The 20,982-nt window shown below is 39.5% G+C and overlaps 1 protein-coding gene, 2 long non-coding RNA genes and 1 pseudogene across 3 annotated transcripts; 3 read left to right on the top strand and 1 right to left on the bottom strand.

Moving 5' to 3' along the window:
- Positions 1–1,415: 1,415 nt before the first annotated feature.
- LOC148721718 (uncharacterized) lies at positions 1,416–3,299 on the top strand. The gene is made up of 2 exons (XR_015992491.1): positions 1,416–1,759; positions 2,679–3,299. It is a non-coding gene; the product is annotated as an uncharacterized LOC148721718 (long non-coding RNA).
- Positions 3,300–7,641: 4,342 nt separating this feature from the next.
- Positions 7,642–13,624, top strand: LOC148721717 (uncharacterized). Its single transcript, XR_015992490.1, has 3 exons — positions 7,642–7,925; positions 12,192–12,536; positions 12,962–13,624. It is a non-coding gene; the product is annotated as an uncharacterized LOC148721717 (long non-coding RNA).
- A 469-nt stretch (positions 13,625–14,093) lies between these two features.
- Positions 14,094–16,877, bottom strand: LOC111346259 (BTB/POZ domain-containing protein 3-like). The gene has a single exon (XM_022953554.2). It carries the CDS (start codon positions 16,120–16,122, stop codon positions 14,770–14,772), a length of 1,353 nt encoding a protein of 450 aa, XP_022809289.2. The 5' UTR covers positions 16,123–16,877; the 3' UTR covers positions 14,094–14,769.
- Positions 16,878–17,937: 1,060 nt separating this feature from the next.
- LOC148721716 (QRFP-like peptide receptor) lies at positions 17,938–19,738 on the top strand (annotated as a pseudogene).
- Positions 19,739–20,982: the final 1,244 nt, after the last annotated feature.

The raw sequence follows: 20,982 nt of genomic DNA, 5'->3' as shown, positions 1-20,982 counted from the left end.
TTCGCTGTGATGACCAACAATCTTTTGCGTGACTGGCATTTGAAAATTAAATTCGTTGATGATACCACAGCATTGGAAATTTTATCAAGGAAAGGTATTAGCTTACTAAATGTAGCTGTCAATGATATCCACAAGTTTTCCATAGAACACAATATTAAATCCGAAAAAGTGCAAAGAAATGTTAATTAACTTCATGCAAAATGATAATTTTACTACAAGACCAACTGTCTTAGGTAACAACACAGTTGAACATGTGACAACTTATAAACTACTCGGTATTATTATCAGTAATGATTTAAAGTGGAGTGAGCATATTGACTATATTTCGAAAAACGCCTCGAAGCGCCTGTATTCCCTAAGGATTCTAAAAAGAGTTGGTGTTGATAGAGGTGGAATTCTTAAGATTGACCTGACAACAATAAGACCTATATTAGAATACGGCTTGCAAGCCTGGAAAGATATTCCTGAATTTCTTTCTAATAAGCTGGAATCAATTCAAAAGAGAGCTCTACATATTATCTATCCACGCCATAGTTATTTAGATGCCCTTAATATTACTAACCTTGACAGCCTGAAAGAAAGACGAACTCAGCTCTGCTGAAAATATGCTCAGAAGATGTCTAAAAAATCCCACCCCATTAACTTTCTTATACCGAGAACAGCAACGAGTGGTCATAGTTACAACCTTCGATCCGGCGTAAACAACAGAAGTATTAAATATAATGCACGATCCTCGCAGTAGATAGCGCTATTTAAGCAATAGCGAAAATCAGACCTGAAAAAAATCAGGCCTGTACGTGATTCGAACCACTGACCTCTGCGATACTAGTGCAGCGCTCTACCAATCTATCTCATTTATCACTTTCAAGGGTTTATTACGAATCAACTTAACGGCCTGCTCCCAGTTGGCTTGCTAGCTCAATTGGTAGAGCGCTGCACTAGTATCGCAGAGGTCAGCGGTTCGAGTCCCGTACAGGCCTGATTTTTTTCAGGTCTGATTTTCGCTATTGCATAAATAGCGCTATCTACTGCGAGGATCGCACATCATACGTATCTAATACCGCAGTTCAAAATATATGAACTTCATATATTCATTGCATCTCATTTATCACTTTCACGGGTTTATTACGAATCAACTTAACGGCCTGCTCCCAGTTGGCTTGTTAGCTCAATTGGTAGAGCGCTGCACTAGTATCGCAGAGGTCAGTGGTTCGAGTCCCGTACAGGCCTGATTTTTTTCAGGTCTGATTTTCGCTATTGCATAAATAGCGCTATCTACCGATAGCGATATGTTAGCAAAAACAAAATCTTTTGCGCCCTGCACGGTTAACTGAAAGGTGAAATTTTCCTTTTAACTACAGGCCAATTACGGAAGATACATCTGCACAGGAGAACTTTCTCTACGAAAGGTATATTTCGGTGCGCTTGACTTTTTAACTCCTTATGGCAATCAATTTACTACATATCATGTGTTGATTACTTTCAAATGCCATTATTAGGCTTTTCACACAGTCCCTGGACTGCGAGGACAAGTCCTCTGAAAACTTATTGTATGAAAGGTAAGCTAATCTATTTTTTACCTGAACTTGCTTTTGATAAGGATTGGGCGTGTTACACTCCGGTGCGAGAGGCCTGGGTCTTAGCCCGGCCTGATCATAGTTCTGCATTCCTGGGGAAGACACTTTGCTCTCACAGTACCTCTTTCCACCCAGGAATATGGGTGACAAACAGTTAAGAAAACTAGATGAAATGCGTAAAGGTAACATGCAATGCTTTGGTATGCAATCTGTGAGGTAGAGGGGAGGGTAGCAATACTTCACTCGTTTCACACTGAACGGAAACCAAGGTATGGCTCACTACGACAGGCTCGCGAACAACTTTACTTTGACATCTTGCGTCTTTTGATCATCCTATAATGTTAAAGGGCGCTATATATGTAAATAAATTATTATTAATTATTACATTTTGTCATGATTATAAAAATACTATTTCCCGTGCACTCTGGCATTCTGAACTTTGTAGATTATGTTAAAAAAAAACCCATAACACCCCTAAATATAATACAAATTTTTGAACTTTAAATTTTAGCTTCCATAGCCCTTCTCTGTCACAAAAGTAGAAGACAACGTCCTTTATGAGAGGCGAGAAGTGAAGTTCATTACCAATGGTCGATTCCCGTGTAAAACGTCCAAATACCTCGATCCACCCACTTCCCTCTTCCCCTTCCCCTTTTCCCTTTCTTTCTTTCAATGCCTACAGTGGTGCTGCGAACTTCCCGTCAGTCCATTATGTCGTGCTGAGTTAGGTATAGGTAAAATGTTTTACGATGAATTGCGTCTATCAGTGGGCATAGATGAAAACACCAGTCTGATGTTTTGTAAAGTACTTACAGATAGGCACACGCTGGTTGAACTGAATGAGGCTTTACTGAAAAAAGAGACCCAAAATAGACGACCTATCATCAGTCGCTGGCGCATAAATTTTTCTTTTCCCTTTGAGCCAACGATTCTGTCTCAGCTTGGTCGCACTTTCGTCTCCGTAGGAGTGCTTACACTGACCGCATAATCGCAGCTAAAACCATTGTTTCAAAGGCTGGGAAAAGATTATGTAATTCCTACTTGCCAGAACGCTTTTTGATTTAAATTACCTTGTGACTTGTCTTCTAACTTACTTCCCAGTTTATCGTTTGCTGAAGGGAAAGAAGAGGAGAAGAATAAAGAAAGTGGAACTCATCTTCATTACAAAACAATCACTTGAAAGTCTCGCCTTCACTCAAACTCGCTCTTTGTCACAGCTTCCGTCTCCCGCTAAACGAGACATATAAAAGAGGAAAGATTATTTCAAAGCAGCAAATGAGGTTTTGAGTTACAGAGAAAAGCTCTGTGGGCCTTTGGAGAAATATACGACATGGTGAGAGGAGAATTTCGCGTATTCAGCTGGATGGTTGGCCAATTTTACACAATAAAATTGCTGAAAATATTTAGTTTTGTAAACATTAAAGCAAAGATTGACGTAAGCAAGGGGAAATTTCCTTTATATCTTTTGGCGAGGCTAAGCAATCTTGGAATTGTGAACAATTTCCGTACCGACACTTTCGGCTTGATTTTTTGCTTTTTTTTTCTCGCACATCGCCTCTAAATGAATAGTTGAAATAAAGTGAATCTCGCGACTTAATAAACTGACATAACCAGAAGGTGATGATTATTGCCAATGTGACACAAAGTAAGGAATCATTCGTTGAAAGCAAAACGGATGGGTTAGCTCAATGATACTCTACAAATAAAGGCTCGCACTTGCTTAATTAATGGTTTATTTCATCCATTCATTTCTTTTGTGATAATAGATAGGTTTTCACAACTTGTTTAAACAATAGACTATTTTCTGTGACTCCACCCACACAAAGGAAATACTGTTGGCGGTTTTTACGTACTTTTGATTTCAGTATTAACAAGATGCGAACAACTATGCCCATCAAATGAAATGAAAAGTCCTTTTCGTCGATAGGTAATGGTGGCCCTAATAATTTCTACTTTTATACACTGTAAAGGTTCTAGAGAAAGGAATCGTTTATTCAAAGCGAAACTGATTTCGATAGCTTTGCTCATCCAAACAATAAAGGTTCGCTCTCCCTTAGTTAATAGTTGATTTTATCCATTCATTTTTTTCTGACCATTAATTTTGGTTCTCGCAACTTATTTAAACAATACCCCCCCCCCCCCCCCCCTTCCTGTTAATCCAGCCACACATAACCGCAAATACTGTCGGCGGTTATCACAATTTTAGATAAGCAATTTTGATTTCAGTAGAAATAGAACTTTATACAACGAAGCGAAGCACTTGTCAAACTTCAAAAGTAGTATTGTCGTAATGAAATCGACAATAACTCAAGAATTAATGTCATTCCAAAATTAAGCAAGACATAATTCGAAATCTGCAGACGTGCTCTACGTATTCTTGAATGACTTATTCCACATGATTTTTTAAAACAACTTAAAGGGTGAAAATATGCAGACACTGAAGATCTCAGCCTGTGGAAAATGTTTATCTAAAAAAAATGAAATCTTCCCATTTATAAGTGCAGTACCAGAAAGTATCTCTCAAAATAATCTTTGTCCCATGAACACTTTTTGTCATTGAATAAGGTGTGGAAATACAACTTTAATATACCTGTTATCAAAGTGCGCGAGTGCTTGTCGAGAGTCACTGTGGTTTACTTTCCAATTGGTTTTTGAAGGGAAGTTGTTTCCTGTGAATTTTGATATTCCACCACGTAGGCGGTTTATTCCTTCACACTCCTAACAAAAGCTGGAGAGAGGGAAAGAGAGAGAGCCTCCGAGCGAAGAGAAACCATTTTAAACTGACCAAACATGAGTCACTCTCGTTCGATTTTTGACTACATCGCATTCAGCGATTCTATCCCAGCTGAATACCTGTGTAATGTTTGGTAAGTTGAAGTTATAACCATTTGCTATAAATATTTAACTTGTGACTTGGATGGATAATACAGTTGAAGTTGAAGTTCATTTATTTGAAGTTCATTTATTTATTTATTTATTTATTTATTTATTTTTTAAGCAGGTTGATTAATTTGGCAGCTGTAATAGCTGATGTGGACCTGCTGTCCTAACCCACCCATCCCACCCCAGGGGAGGACATCCATCACACAGTAATCTCGTGTGTGGGAAATTAACGTCTCCTGCCCCAACCCTGCAGGAGACGGGACCTCCATTTATTCGTCCCTATCCGAGAAGACTAGAGTATCTAACCATTTCTTGATGTTATAGAAAGGTAGCAAATTCTTCTCAATTATTTTAAGACCTTGAGTGTTGGTCCGGCCGGGGCTCGAACCTCGACCTCCCGCACTACAGTCCAGCGCTCTATCCATTGAGCTAACCGGGAGGCGATTCACGCCATTTTCGGAGTAACATGCCAGCCTGGAGCTATTTTCCTGACTTTACTTCGCCTTCTCTTTTACAGCAGGAATCCCATTCTAGACGCAGAACTAGCAACACCGTGTGGCCATTCCTTTTGTGGTTTCTGCGTGGATATCTTTAAGAAAACAAACCGAGGGCAATCCAGCACATGCGAGATGTGCCGTCAACCTGTGACGGCGTTCTGCTCAAACCGCCTCGCAAATACCATGCTTGGGATGGTCCATGGGCAGTGCAAGTGCTGCGGAGAGAATATTGCGCTACGAGATTACTGTGTGATGGATGTCCTCCCCTGGGGTGGGATGGGTGGGAAGGTGAGATCGATAGACTGAAGCGGCTGCCAGAGGCGCCTGATATGCTGACGTCTGTTCTCAGCCTTACACTGCACCCGTAATTCAGCCTCTGGGCTGCAAGTGGTCAGATATAAAACTATATATTCCTATATATATAAACCGGGCCAAAGATCACCTAGAATGGTGTCCGGAGTTAGAACTGAATTGTCAAGAATGCCAAGAAAGCATGAAAAGGAAACAACTAGAAGCACACAAAGCGACGTGTCCAATGGTAGAAGTCCTCTGCAAATGTGGCATCAGCTTCAAAAACGGGAAAGATAAAAAGAAACACGGAGATCTAACTTGAAGTGTAACAGAGGTGCCTTGCCCACTTAAATGTGGACAAAATATCACGGGGAAATTTCAAATAGGACTTTTGGAAGATACGTGAGTTAAGCCTTGTCTTTTCGCAAAACTTGTAACGTGATACCAACTTTTTTTTTATCACCTTGTGGCATCAGAAGGGCAGATTCTAATTATGGGTATCTTTTGATTTCTATAATTCCTTTACGTACCTCAGGAGCAAACATATAAAGAGAATATCTTAGCTGATTTCTTTATGTAATCATGATATCGTTATTGTTTTGCCTAATTTCATATAGTTCCCTTAACCACGCTAAAGTATACTTTAAATTATGATGATCCAAAGAGTAACCTATCCTGTTAAAAATTATCCTTAAATGCGCTTACAATGGAATCATATCGTCCGATGTTTCCAAGTAAACTGATTGCTAAGAGGTTATGTAATTTATTAATCATTCAGCTCTCAAACAGCCTGGTGTTACAAGCTGTACCAGTAAGAAGCAAAACACGGCATAAGGATGTGAGATGATTAATACTGCATGTCATTTTTGACAAGGTTTCTTTTTATTTCAAAAGGAGTTTAATACTATCTCATTCGATTGATTCTGGAGAAAGAGTGTGTATCTGCCCTATGAAAGGTTGCGAAAAGGCAATACGAAGGTAAAACAAGGAGGAACACATGGAGGGAAACCAAAGAAAACATTTGTCCCTAATCGGACCAAGGAGCGCCAGAAACTTCTCTGGAACGTCCTCGCTAAGGTAGGTGGATGATAAAATGTGCAAATAAAGGAGGGGTGGGTATCGGCTGTTAGCGTTTTTTTCTTTTTGCTCTTAACTTAAAAAAGCCCTAATTTGGGTTGGAGTTTTTTAATGCAATAGAAATTTGTTTCCTTTAAATGTATCATATATAATTAAACAGTTTCAGTCACTTTTAACAAAGCTCGCGTTGCAATAGCCTTCTACGCAGACGTTCTTTGGGCTCGTCACGCAAACTTCCTTCCCCACGAACTAAGAAATAAAATAGCTACTCTTAAGGAACAATTTTTGCCCCCGTTTCTTTAGAATTCGCTTTTGTAAGCAACGAGCCGTTTCGTTGGCCATTTTGTTGACCATAATAGCGTGGTTTTGTGCCCGTCGTTTTCGTCTTTCGCCCACGCCCTAGGCGATCGATCCAATACTGCAAAAAGGCTTAGGGTTTTATTACGAGAACTAATAGCCAAAGTACTGGTTTGAAATAATGATAGAATAATTAATCCCTTATTCCATGGTGCAACATGTGGTACATTTTGCTCATCGCTCTAGATTTTCCTCACCTTTAAGTCTACGGAGCTCGTAAAAATAGTGAGCGCCTGGGAACATACGAAAATCCTTACGAAACTCGCTAGGCACATTACTTTACATTAAATGTTTTTCATATCTTTTATCTCAAAAGTATGTATATTATTTTCTTTCTTCAGGTACCACAAAACATAAAACCAACACCAAATGGAATGGTTACTGTATTCACCTGGACATTACCCGCAGCAAAGCCGAATGAAGTAATGCGCTCTCCAATATTTGAAAAGTGGGAGAGACAGTGGTGTATCCTTGTCGACACCAATCAGTAATCCCAAGGTACTGATTCAGCGTGCGTATCTGTAAGGTAAGTTTCTAAATCTTGACAATGAACATATCAGAGTCAGTTGCTGCTGCAGAGTGGACCCTATGTATCCTAGTTTCATTACCGAGAGCAAATAAACTTCTGTCAGAGGGTGTGGATAAAACGTGGCCTAGGCCATGGCCTACCCTGTGGCCTACCCTATGGCCTACCCTGTGGACTATCCTATGGCCTACCCTGTGGCCTACCCTATGGCCTAACGTATGGCCTACCGGTAGGCAGATTTTTAAGAACATAAAAATAAAATCAGTAAGAGTGGAACGAATACGCTGGCGTACAAAAGGATATACTAAGAGGTCGCTAACACGATTTTCAACGTCCGAGGGAATGAAACACTGCAAATATCACAGCACTCAACTATACCGGTAGGTTAAGGGGGAGGGGAGAGGAGGGGCCAATATATTGCGTGGTCGCATAGGCGTATTTCCCTTTCGTAAACGGCCGTTTTCATTTGAAACGGTCAATTTTGCCATTTTGTAACGGTCGTTGTCATTTGTCGAAACAGTCGTTGCCATTTTGTAATGAATGGAAACGACTGTTCTCCGAAATGGCAACGACCGTTTCAAAATGGCAACGGTCGTTTACGAAAGGGAAAATTGCGTCGCAGAGGATATGCAAAATGGCGGTCAGTTGGTGACACATAGTGGAGTGCTAGCGTAAAAATGTAATCAGGAACGGCGTTATATCGGAGAGCATATCCGGGTAAGAAAAAGCAAACATAACGTGCCAGGCCAATTTTTTAAGTCCCTCTTAAGTGCTGTAGAGTATTGAATTTGCAACGAGCACCCAGGGACACGCACGCATCGCCGTCGTAAACATTTCGCAAACTTTACTTGCTTTTTCCAAAGAAAGGGCCAGTATTGCACTAATTTGAAAGGAGAGCTGATATGATGATGTTTGCCTAAAAGTTGCGTTTAACCGGCTTCTGTTTCTCGATTTCGTTATTCTATCAGAAGGTTAAGAAATTTTGACAGGAATGTGGCCCCCAAAACAGCAGAAGAAAGTCGTTGGTAGGATAGTACTCAGGAAAACGTTGAAAGGTTTCCAGCAATGCTATCCTTTTAAAGATCTGACCACCGGTAGGCCATAGGGTAGGCCACAGGGTAGGCCACGTTTTGTCCACACCCTTTCTCAGAACGATCTTAAGACACCAAGAGAAATGGGCTCCAAACCTTGTTTGTTTGCAAGCAGCAAAAAAGGGACTTTAATGTCTTGCTCTTATCCCTAGAAGATTTTACGTTAATTCTATTATAACCAGTATCAAATGTGATTGATCGAATGAAAAAAAATTGACACATCCAAAATTTGAACATCAGGAGCTGCAGTTATTCAATTAAAACAGGTTGAGTTTATCATCTGCACATATCAACAAAGTTGAAATGGTAAATTGGCCACCGTTACGATTACGTTGCTTTTACCTAATCATTCTAAGCAACACATGGCAATCTCCGGTCTTTCCTTACACTTAGGTAGCACGGAAAGCCAGAAAACTCTTGAACAAAAGCTCATCTTTCAAACCGGTAGTCTAAATCCCACAGGTATCAACGAACGTTTTTCATTCCACTAATTTATTCATGTTTTTCTCGTTGCCATGTTCCCACCAATCCTGTAGCTCCTTTTTCTGCCTTCAAAAGCACACACAACCCACAGTTCCTCTATTCGCTCCGACGAAGGGCTAATGCTCGAAACGTCGGCTTTTATAATCATAAGGGTGGCCAATTTAACATTTCAACTTTGTTGACATATTCAAATTATTTCGTTACCCCCACCGACGCAGCCACACACAGTTTCTTTAGAAACTTTCAGCCTTTATGAGTTTATTATCAACGACTTGAGAACCTTGATATTGTTGAAGAACATCAGATACATTGGGAGACTAGGGGAGGGAGAGGGCCCCTAACTGACCTTAGAGCCATATTTACACATACATTTCATTTTAGTCTCTTAAAATGGGTAACATGTTAGATAATTGCCTGGTAAGCAGAGTAAAATTAGACTTGAGAATACACATTCTCTTACTCCTGATCCGTTTATTCGTAATATATAGATTTAGCCAAACCTAAAAGCAGAGCTCCCAAGTTCGTAATATTAATGATAACATAAAAGATGTGCATTTGCCAAAATTCGCCCGAGACACCCCTCCCTTTGTTTTGATAGTCTCCCCTACCCTACCTGTGGAAGCTGAGGGCACGTACGCATGTACGTACGTACGCTCGGTCAGTCACGTGAAAAACAAACGAAAAGAGGTTAACCATATTATTCCATGGGTATGGGGGTCTGCCCCACACGCGCTTCGTGCACGTGGGAGCCCCGCTATGAATTAAACTTCACAGTATTAGATAGTGGTTAAGGTATGTGCAAGAAATAAAACTGTAGACATAAATTGAAGCGAGGAGCACTGATTTGCCCGAAAATATCCTCAGAATTGGGAGAAATAAGTAAAGAGCACTTTTGTGCTAAGGGATGAGTGTGGATTTGTGCCCTGGTTTGTTCAAAGGGTGGCTTGTTAGGAATGAACGTAATCACTTAAAGTGCCCCTGAGACGAAAATTGACCATTTTATTTTGGGCTAATTCTTTTACAGAATGTTGAATTAGGTCAAGTTAAAACCATTTTTGCCATTAAAAACTCAAAATAAACCTTCGATGACCAATTTTCACCGCTTCAAAGTCGTCTAAAAATCGTCCGCCATTGCTGAAAACATGTTCCAGCCGTACAGCAGGAAACGTCATCATGACGTCAAAGGCTCAACAAACTTATGCTTTGCTTTGTCACAACTCTCTTTGCTCGCTGCAAAGAGAATCACACATAGTACTTTTTGAGAACTGTTTCGTTGTCAGTCGTAAAATGTCGACTTTGTTTAACGATGAGTTGTCCCAGAAATTATCTGAAGCTTCTGAGAATAGTTTTGCGCCGGCAAACGATGAATTTTTCCATGTGAATAAAGATAAATAAAGAACGGCACGGACTCCCCATGTGGCTTTTGTGGTCACATCGCTTTATCGCCTTCGAATTGTATTTTTGCTTGTTGTAAGAGATTTTCCTTTTTTGTAAGAAATGATCGAGAGATATATCAAAATCGTTTTCGGCAGTGGCTGATTGTGTATCAAGGCGGATATTGGGGGTTTGTGAAAGCCATTTGTAAGCCATTAATGTGTTTGCCCGATGCATTTGGTCAATGATCTCATCAACCCTTTCCAGCGTGTTTTTTACTAACGATGCTTTGAAAAGTTTGAAGTGAACTCTGTTGTTGAGTTGCACTTTGGCCTTATGTTTTTTCTGTCTTATTCATGATGACTAGCGTTGTGTTGCTTTAGTGAGGTTTAAAGCAGAGTTTCCTTCAACGCTTTCTGAGCCGTGACCTCATTGCATTACAAAGTATCTTTTGGCTTAATACAGTCTGCAAGTTGTATTATGACAATTTTCCGAGTAGTTCTGAAGGGCGATAGAAGACTGAACCGGTGGCATTCAGTTTGATATGAAACGGTAGTGGTTCTTTGTTTTGTCCGTGAAAGGTGTAACGGTGGCGCGTTGGTCTTGCGAATAAATCTCGCAAAACTTGGCCTGATTTCACATTCATTTGTCACGGGTGTTGGGATGAATTTAGGACCTTTCGATAGCACGCTGACTTGGCTGTCAGATGGTTAATAGTTTGAGAGGATTTTAAAGAAATTTTCATTTTCTCAGTTTTTTGCTGCAAGCCTACATTTTAAAGTGTTTCTACACTCTATGTGTCTTCAGCTGTTTGTTCTACTTTCGCTGTTATTAAAGCTAGCTTTTTTTTTTAGAGTCAGAGCACACAATTATATTTTTCATCTCTTTTGTGAAAGTGAGCTCTTTGAGGTCAGAAATCTAATTCCTCAATTCGGCTATTTTATCATTCGTATTCTCAATGTTCACCGAATACTTTCCTTTGTGTAAGGTGTTCTGCCAGAGAGTTGTTAAAGGTGGATATTTATCAGCGCATATGTAAAGGTGACAAAACCCGTCGAGGTTCGTAGACTTCACTTTCGTCGAAATCGCAATGAGGACGGTTTTTCTTGTCCCTTCCTTTGAACGGTAGGCACTGAACCCGACAGAATTCTTCGCCTAGATCCTTCAAGGTACACAGATCTCTCGAAACAGTCCTCAGAGAAGTGTTCGGAGTAGATCGCAAATATTCCTACAGGATTATAGTTTACTCGGCGAGTTCGCACAAATCGCAACCGTTTTTCCCGCTCTGATCTATTTACGAGGCTCCGATACAGAGAAATACCTACAGCATGGTCTGCACGATTACTTCAGCTTTGAATTACGCATCGGTGCCTCGTCATTTTTGTTTAGTTTTTGTAAGAATAGAGTAAAGCATTCTGTTATGTTTACCTGACATTTTGCCACGTTAGATTTTCGCGTTGAGCCTTTGACGTCACTTCCTCTGAATCCTGCGATCAATTTCCGGAACATGGTCAAATAATGGCGGACGCGAAATCGAGAGTTTAACGGCCCGAAAAAAGATATTTCTGGTGCTCGGTCTAGACTGAAATTTGGCGGAGTAGGTGAAGGAGACACACTCAACACGAAAATGACAAAAAAATGATGTACGAAAATTTTGATCTCAGGGGCACTTTAAATACCCTGTATTCAAGGCAATTAATTGACAGACTATGTCATTAGGAACGTTTCATACAATTGTTTCATTGTCATGTAACAGCATTTATAATAATAATAATAATATACGTTAATTGAGGCTCCCCCTTAGGGGCTTTTCAGCCACAATGTAGACTAATTAAGAGCTTAAAAATCCCCACTGGCAGGAGGCAGACCAGTGGGCTATTTACAGAGCGCAGCCGAGGAGTTGAACTAGGGGCAACCGAGAACAAATCCAGTGAGTGGTAGAGTGGAGGACTTGAACCCGGGACACCGGATTACAAGTCCAGCACCCTAACCACTCGGCCACGCCGCCTCCTACATTTATCTCGTTTATCAACAGTTGTACCTTGAGGAAAGCTGGTGACAAGGCAAGAATTTACATAGTGCCTGTGGTGAAACTGTCAGAAGGCAAGATGGTGAGCCTTGCCAATAAAATGCCTCAAAACACAACACATGCAACAATGAAATTAGAGATGCTAGTACCCGAAATTGTTGAGGATTAAATAAATTTCATCCTAAAGTTGTAATAATATTTGAATTGAAGCTTGTAATACTATTTGAATTGAATTGAATTTCTTCACTCCTCAATTTTAGAAAGTGCTACAAAAGGAAAATTAATTACCTGATGAGGGAATTTGCAATTTGTGCAATATTAGTTTTTGGCATGTAATTTGATGTGGAATTGGTGAGTCAAATATGGCTCTTCCTTGAATCATATGGATGAATAAAAGTTAATAAGAAGTGAAGAAAACAGCAATGATATACTTTTTTTATCCTGAGTGCAAAACAAAAGATGCAAAACAGTATCACTGAGCCTTGTTTTCCACTCACAATTCTACGCTAAATCCCTCGCTTTATGAACCATCAAAATGCAAGTTTTATATTGAATTATGCAATTCTAAATGAGACTGCATCCCTCTATGAAATCTTAAAAAAATTGAAAACAATTATTGAGATGATGTCAAAAGCCTAACAAAATTTTTGTATCAAATTTAATAAGTAAGATTTGTCTCCAGAATGTGAGCATGATGATTTGGCTGGATTAATTGGCAATACACTAAGCTAACTTCATTTCATTTTAATTTATACTTGTTGATGTTACATCCACAGTATAGGACAAGCCAAATTTAGTGTTTGGTTAACTCCTCAGCCTTATTTGATTTTACCAAATTTTAAATCAGCCAAATACATGTAATTAAATCGGGTTGGAGAGGGGTGGAAATTATGTGTATTGTAAATAACTGCAAATGTGCTAAACTCAGAAATACTTGTTGATAAAGTCTATATATCACATAGACAGAGACAGCTTTTTATCCAGATTGATGTAAAAACTAGGAACTTAATTCTCCAGAATCAATAAATACATACGAAGAATAGAAGCAAATTTTTAATCCATCATAAAGGTCTCTCATGGTACCCCTATAATTTCAAAGAGTGGAAATTTGATTATAGTGGAAAATATGCTAAAGAAGTTGTCAATTTTTGATTTTGATTAACCCTTGTACTTCTTTTTAATGAAATAAATATTCAATACCCATATTGTAATTCACACATTTTTTTAAAGCATTAACTATTTACCTCTTGCTTCTTTTTTAATGACATGAATTTCAGATGTAAGGAGTTTGTTGAGTGTCTTAAAGAATGAGTGGCTCATAGGTTGTTAGGAAGTAGGCACTGTGCCTATATTGAGTGTCATCATCTCAATATTAATCTGTAGAAAACATCAAACTCTATTTGTCTATATTGCATGGATAAATTTTTCAAACAAACTGAGTTGTAATGCAAGGGGTACATGAGTGTTTTATCCAAGTTAATCCTAAACCTTGACCTCTCAACAAATACATGAAAAGTGATTGTATTCAACCCATTGGTCCTAAAATGTGTACCATACTTTCAGGGTTTTATGTTTGATTCACATTTTCAAGGGTCTTAATACATATATCATAAAAGAGTTGTAAATTTCTGGTTTATGTTCGGACTTCTAATTCATACCTTATAACAAGATCAAAGCCTTCCACTCAGGCATTGCCTTACATTTAGGGGTGTTATAATCAGGGGTTCTTAAAATCAGGGTTCTTATAATCAGGAGTTCTTACAATCAGGGGTTCTTACAATCAAGGGTTCTTAAAATCAGGGGTCTTACAGTTAGGGGTCTGTGTGGATCGTAACTCTTTACATACAGGATGTATTCTGTGCCCAGATGTTGATATTGATTAATTGAACTTAAAATGTCACATCCATGTTAAACCTGTGTCCAGTTGTTTATTGCAATGGTAAAATGTTACATCTAGGGGTCTGCGCGCAGATGTTGATATCGATTGTCGATCGTGAAGGTCAGAACCGTACTTGACATCCAGGGGTTTTATATTTGTACCTCTATATTGTCGCTATGTAGCGATGATGATTTACATAAGGGGGTTTTGAATAAAATGTCATGGTAGTTTTATATAAGGGTCTGTTCTCAGCTATTGGTAATGATCCAAAACTTTCCCGCTAGACTCAATAGGATTTTGTTTCCTCGATATTGTTAAGAAGTGGCATTAGTCGGGATTAAATTTCATTTTTCATTTCTGAGACTATTCCTGAAGTGCTGTTAAATCTAACTGCAGTTTAGTGGCATCATTATAGGACTTAATAGTACTGTAGATCAAAGTATCATTAGCAAAAAGACGCATAAGTACAATTTTCACGAAGAGAAATTTTCACGTCAAATTTCACGTCAAATTTTCACGTCAATTTTCACGTCAAAAGACGCATACGTACAATTTTCTCCGAGGTCGTTAATATACAGGAGAAGCAAGAGGGGGCCAAGAACCATCCCCCGAGAAGACTGATTCAACTGATCCAATACTACTTGACCTAACAGACTTTCACCGGGCTCTACGTTGACAAGAATGGTTCGGATAACCTTAGAATTTCTACTTGGACACTGAAAACAAAATTCCAGGAAACTGTCCACTTGTTTCATTAGTCCCATTATTGCTATCAGATGCCGAGTTACAAAACGTAAATCGCACTCCCTGGCACTCCACTGGTGTTTGCCCTTCTTCGCCGTACCATGATGAAGGACCCTTGATGAGCGACTTTAGCTTGTACTCTTTATTTGCCTTCAAAATAACTGGACGATCGAACATTACATCAAAGCCGTAATAAGCATGGGTATCGCTTTTTTCTGATGCATAAATTCCTGCTCGTAACGCAAGCAGAGTGTTGTCAATGGGATCAACAATTTTTGTTCTAACTCTATACTCGCCGCCGTCGGAGCCAAAATGCTGAACTCCGTAAAGCTTAACAGGCTTCTCGACGGTGAGAATGATACAGTCAGCATTCCCACTGTAATTCCAGCGGAGACCCTCTGGCGCACAAAACGTTTGAAATCTGTAGCATCGGTACTTAGTGGAATCAATTCTGCAATTCTGCTTATTGGAATCAATTCTGCAAGCTTGTAAGAACGGCAAAGGAGTAGTTAAAACACCGTTGTAGTACTTTATCATATTTCCGAACTCTTCGTGATTCAAGATTCGCGAATCAAATACGACAGATGCAAAATCCCTCTGAGGTATAAGCGGAAAGCGTATTCCTTTCACAATTTCCTCTCCGAGAAGTCGTCTCTTTGTCCCTCCATCGGAAGTAACCCCTCGCCTTTCACATTCCTTTGTGGCCCAGCGATCAACAGCTTTGAACAGTTCCACTTCCTCTACATTCAACTCTTCTCTCTTCACTAAAGATTCTACAACAGATCGCTCAACTGAAACAAATTCGTCTGACGTCGTCGCTTCTTGGGTCTGCTTCTCAATTACTTCCCAGCATCGATCTTCTAAATCTTTGTCTTCGAATTTCTGTGCGTGCGGCAGAATACAAAACACGTTCGAGGCCTTCAGGTTGTCGCGAAGATACTCTGTGCATTTCTCGGCAAGCGAAGGCACCATGTATTTATTCGCCAAGTACAACACTTGCATCACATTATTTCCTGTTAAATTCACTTTGTCAGAGTACAAGAAACAGAACAGCTCCAATACACTCTCACACTCACAGTCAGGCAGCTCAATAGAGTCTTTATTCTCAGCCATTTGACCATAAAACATGGCAAAGAACACAGGACTACTGATTGCCAGAACAAACTTGTGAGCTGGGATCACCTTAGTTTCGCTTTCACCAGTCGACACTGGAACAACAAACTTCACATCACTCAGCAAATCGTTGTTGAAAATGAACGCAGTTCTTTCGACGAGAGTTGAAAGTTTCGTTTGCCAGTTATCTTCAGCAGCCATTGCTATGTTTGTTCTTGGTTCTCTCTACAAATGAAATCCTATATACTATGAACCTTTGCTGCAAAGGGAAACAGTTCATGCAACACAGATGTTCCTCGAGTCACGCAAAGAGCAAATTCCTTGTTTCCAGGCTCTCCGAGTCTTTGCACCCGAAGTAATAATAAACAATAATATTGTTGTTAGATGAATCTGACTATCTAATCGAAATAAAAAGATATAGCAGGATTATTGACGTGTGAGATGCTTATCATCTCTGTGCACTTTCACCACAGGCGGCCCAGGCCCTGTCACAGGCTCTTTCACAGTGGATTATCATAGAGTTTGTATAGTGGTTTAGTTGGACTTACTTTTGAGCTCCGTAAATATAAACTTGTGTGAAATAATCAAAGAAATAAAGTCTTACCTTCATAAAGAGTAGTCTGTGCTGTTCTTGTCGCGATTTGAGGCCGTTTCGCTGTGTTTCAGCTTAACGTCCTACCACTACCAAATAAAAGGGAAGGTAGGAAAGCTCTGTCTCACACACGCTCGCCAAAATCGCTCGAAAAACACACTTAAATACTTCCCCTTGAATCGAAACTTGGCAGCATGAAAGCCAAATAGTTGCCCTTCAAGTTCACTAAAAACATCCCACAAAAGTTGGGTTGTCGAGCAACCAGCCCAGCGAAAATCTCAAATTGACCGCTATTTCAACGCCATTAGAATGCGCGTCCGTCAAATCCTGTGCAGTCAAAAGTTCGTTACGACGCGGTCGGCTTAGAAACTAGCAAAATTAAGCCCAACGAGTAGGCCCACGATATGAATGATTAGTCAGTTTTGGTTTTGCTAGTGTCCCAGTTTATCGTTTGCTGAAGGGAAAGAAGAGGAGAAGAATAAAGAAAGTGGAAGTCATCTTCATTACAAAACAATCACTTGAAATTATTGCCTTCACTCAGTTAAACTCGCTCTTTGTCACAGCTTCAGTCTCCCGCTAAAGGAGACAAATACAAGGGGAAAGATTATTTGAAAGCACCAAATGAGGTTTTGAGTTACAGAGAAAAGCTCTGTGGGCCTTTGGCGAAATTTATGACATGGTGAAAGGAGAATTTCGTGTATTCAGCTGGATGGTTGCCCAATTTTACACAATAAAATTGCTGAAAATATTTAGTTTTGTAAACATTAAAGCAAAGATTATATTGACGTAAGACATGTTTTGGCTTCAAACAGGTTTAAATGATCGTTTAGAATAGCGACGTCATTCTTCGCACCGACGAAGGGCTAACGCTCGAAACGTAAGCTTTTGTAATCGTTACGGTGGCCAATTTACCATTTCAACTTAGTTGATATATCCAAATTCTTCACTAATGTCAAGTCATTAAGAGCGCTCCACCACAGTGGTGAAATAGGAAGTAAAAAAAGGAACATCTCCATATAAACTGTTTACTGCGTTGATAAAATGGAAACATTTCTCTCCACACAAACTTCCCTTAATTTTAATTGATGTATTCAAAAAGTAAGTTTATATTGTTGTTGTTAGTTAAACATAAACTTTACTTGTGTGACTTTACTGACAACAACAATTCGCTTGACTCTGATGATGACTTCCTCTCAGGTTGTCGAAACGCGAGTCACTAACTCCCAACAACAGTCCGTCCCAGGACTACACTCACCTTGACGGTCAGACTACACTGTCCTATCTTTCTGTTCTTTGCTTGTGTATTAATCAATTTTTATCCGCGTGACGCATGGGCAACAGTTCCAGCAAAAACGATTGGATCCTCGTCGGTATCTGAGCAACTGCACACCTACCCCTCCTCTAAACCAGAATGAACCCTTATTTGTTGACTGCTGCTGGGTTAGGGGAGGGGTGACTCCGCAGTTGCTCAGGTAATATAACATTGAATCAAAGATTTCATGCATTTGAAATGGTTTAACGTCACTGAGGAAGCCTTCATCGTGAATTATCATTAAGAAAGTATGGTTTAAGTAATCGTGGCTGGGCGGGTGTTAGCAGGACGACATATATCTCGTTGCAGTCCTCGGTATCTTGCAAGAGAGGAAACGACAAACAACGGCAGAACGATGGCGGCAAATAATTTAACAGGAGAAAGAACACAAACGAAAACATTTCAAGAGCTGCGCTGCTCTCCTTCCTTAGCAGATGGATTACAACAACAGTCCATTTACATTGCAACAGTCAACATTTTTCTCTCCGTCTCAGCATTAATCGGGAATTCTCTTGTCCTTGTTGCTCTTCGCCATCCAAAGTCTTGTATCTTTGTCTGGCAACAACCGATCTGTTGGTGGGTCTGCTTAGCCAGCCTTTGTATGCTGACCATTGGATGTCCTTGGTTCAAGAACGCTGGAGTCTTTGCCGATTTGCATTTGAGGCAGTCTCTATGGCAGGTTTCACTTTATGTTCAGTGTCTCTGTTGACGATGGCGGCCATAAGCGGGGACAGACTTCTCGCCCTATTGCTGGGCTGAGATACAGACAAATCGTATCATTGAACCGCACTTATACCTTAGTAGCTATCTTCTGGGTGCTATCCAGTGGCGCTGCGTTATGCTACTTGTTAGATCACCGCTTAACCATTTGGTATGCAAAAACTACTAGGATATTTGGCCTTATAATCCCAATCGTCTCGTACACAAAGATTTTCCGCACCCTCAGTCATCGTGAGGCTCAAACACAAGATCATATTCAACAACATCCAAGCCAAGCAAATCGACTGAACATAGCACAATACAGAAAAGCAGTGCACAATGCCCAGTGGGTGCAGTTGGCATTAGTTTGTTGTTATGTACCTATGAGTATGGTGGAAATTGTAACGGATTTTAGTAACACATATTCATCGCATTTAATAGTTATTAGGGGAATAGTAGTTACTTTGGCTTTCTTTAACTCAACACTGAACCCGTTTCTTTACTGCTGGAGGATGAGTGGAGTGAGACTGACAGTAAAGCAATCAATTAGACGAGCACTTCGCTGTCCATGAGGTTAGCTTCTCCTCGAGTTATACTCATGCTGATGTTTTTAAAGCTGGTTTAAATAGTCTCATCTATTATTAGAGAACACTCGCTGTACAGGAAGAAACGAGAAGCTCAACTGATAAAAATCGTCCACAAGAGGAGTCGAAAAGACTAACGTCCTCAGTCGTGTTTCATGTTATCCTCTCTATCAAGGATACAACTCGTGACTGAATCAAAAAAAAAATATATATATATATATATATATGCTTACATGTTATAGAAACAAACTTTGCAACTTTCCCAGCATAAAAGCAATAAAACTGCGAATGGTGGAAAGGGAGAGGAAGTTACAAGTTATTTGACGATAGTGCACAATTTCAAATTTTCACCTAAGAATAAGGTGGCGTCATAATCCCGTTCAAGCGGGATTACTAACCAAACCAACGACTCGAATTTGTTTGCAGTATTTTTTGAAACTTACGAAAGTATAAGGGGTGTTTTTGTCTTGTAATTGACATGTAACTGAGCACATGAAATAAATTTGTATATGTAACACTGGAGAGCTCTTTAAGATCGATCGTTTTCAGTTCCGAATTGAATGTTACCGGAGGAAAATGGATATCGAGGGAAAAATAAAGTTAATGTTCAATGAAAATGGTTTCTTTACATCCAGTATGTCACTGACATATCTAAAAATTGTTTCTGAGCTATAAACGTTCTATGTCTGGGACTTCCGGCCGACTAGCTTTACGCGTTTGCATGAAATTAATGATCTGCTGTTTTTTTAGGTCTCTCTAAAAATCCTTACTACAGACAAAAAATCCAGAATTTTCTAATAAACAGGAAGAGTTTTCCCATGTAATTACCTGCTTTCTAAACTACTTTGCTTATCGTCCAACTACTGTCAAATAACTAGTAACTTCGAATTCCTCTCCCTTTCCACCATTCGAAGTTTTATCGCTTTTATGCTGGGTAGTAAAAGAGTAGTAAAAGAGTTTTCTCTTATCGTATTGTTCAATTACGATACAACTGATGTCTTTATGTTTGCCGACTATACTTTGCAAATTACCTTATTTATACTTAGATTCAACTACACCAAATGAGATAAACAGCTGGTTGTGACCTACATGTTAGGGTTAACAGTCAGATAGCCAAAATATTTACTATCAACCGTCAAATAGGCAAGATCTTTCAAGTAGCACTAGTGTCAATAAAGCCAACCATTACTAACCGCCAAGTCTCTTAGAAGGTATGGGGTAATGGCTTTTACAGCTAAAGGTTTTGAAACATCTTTCCGTTGAAGTTAACCGGAAATATTTTACAATCAACTTATTTTTTCGACTGACGGTTAATTTTTTTGCTGTTTTACGGCTAACATGAGTTACACCATTGAGATCGTCCTCCTAGATATCCATAAATACGAGAACTACATTGGAGTCAAGCTCCACGTTATGAAAGTAAACGGCACAAAATTCATCCTTTTTCAGATCCTTTTTCAGATCCTTTTCTGATAAATTCAGAGCTAAAGAACAGAACTGACTTCTCTCGGGAAACACTCCCGGTGCCGTCAAACGTATCTACAAATCTTCCTTTTTGTTTTCTCCTAAGTTTTCTGCTTACATATTCGTAGATTTAGTTATTAAGTATTTTTTTATCTAAATAATTTACGAGGGATCCGCTGTAATTGGTTAGGCTGTAGTGGTCTCCCTACCTAATAACTTTTTTTTTTTTTTTACAAATTGTATTCTAGTTTGGCAAAGCTAATTGAATAACTGCGCATGTTTGAGTGATGAGGGTTGATATGTTACTAACCGTTCCACATCAGCGAGTCACTCGGCCTTTGCCCCTACTATACAATAAAAAAAAAAAAAAAATTTTCAACCTTAAATAAAAAAAAACTAACTCATTGAGC

Source organism: Stylophora pistillata, chromosome 10, assembly GCF_964205215.1.
Source record: "Stylophora pistillata chromosome 10, jaStyPist1.2, whole genome shotgun sequence".
Classification (NCBI taxonomy): Eukaryota; Metazoa; Cnidaria; class Anthozoa; order Scleractinia; family Pocilloporidae; genus Stylophora; species Stylophora pistillata.
This window is presented reverse-complemented; position numbering and strand designations above follow the sequence as displayed.

What these genes read in the sequence shown, in the direction of transcription:
- LOC111346259 (XM_022953554.2), bottom strand. Translation starts at nt 16,122, where the DNA reads ATGGCTGCTGAAGATAACTGGCAAACGAAACTTTCAACTCTCGTCGAA.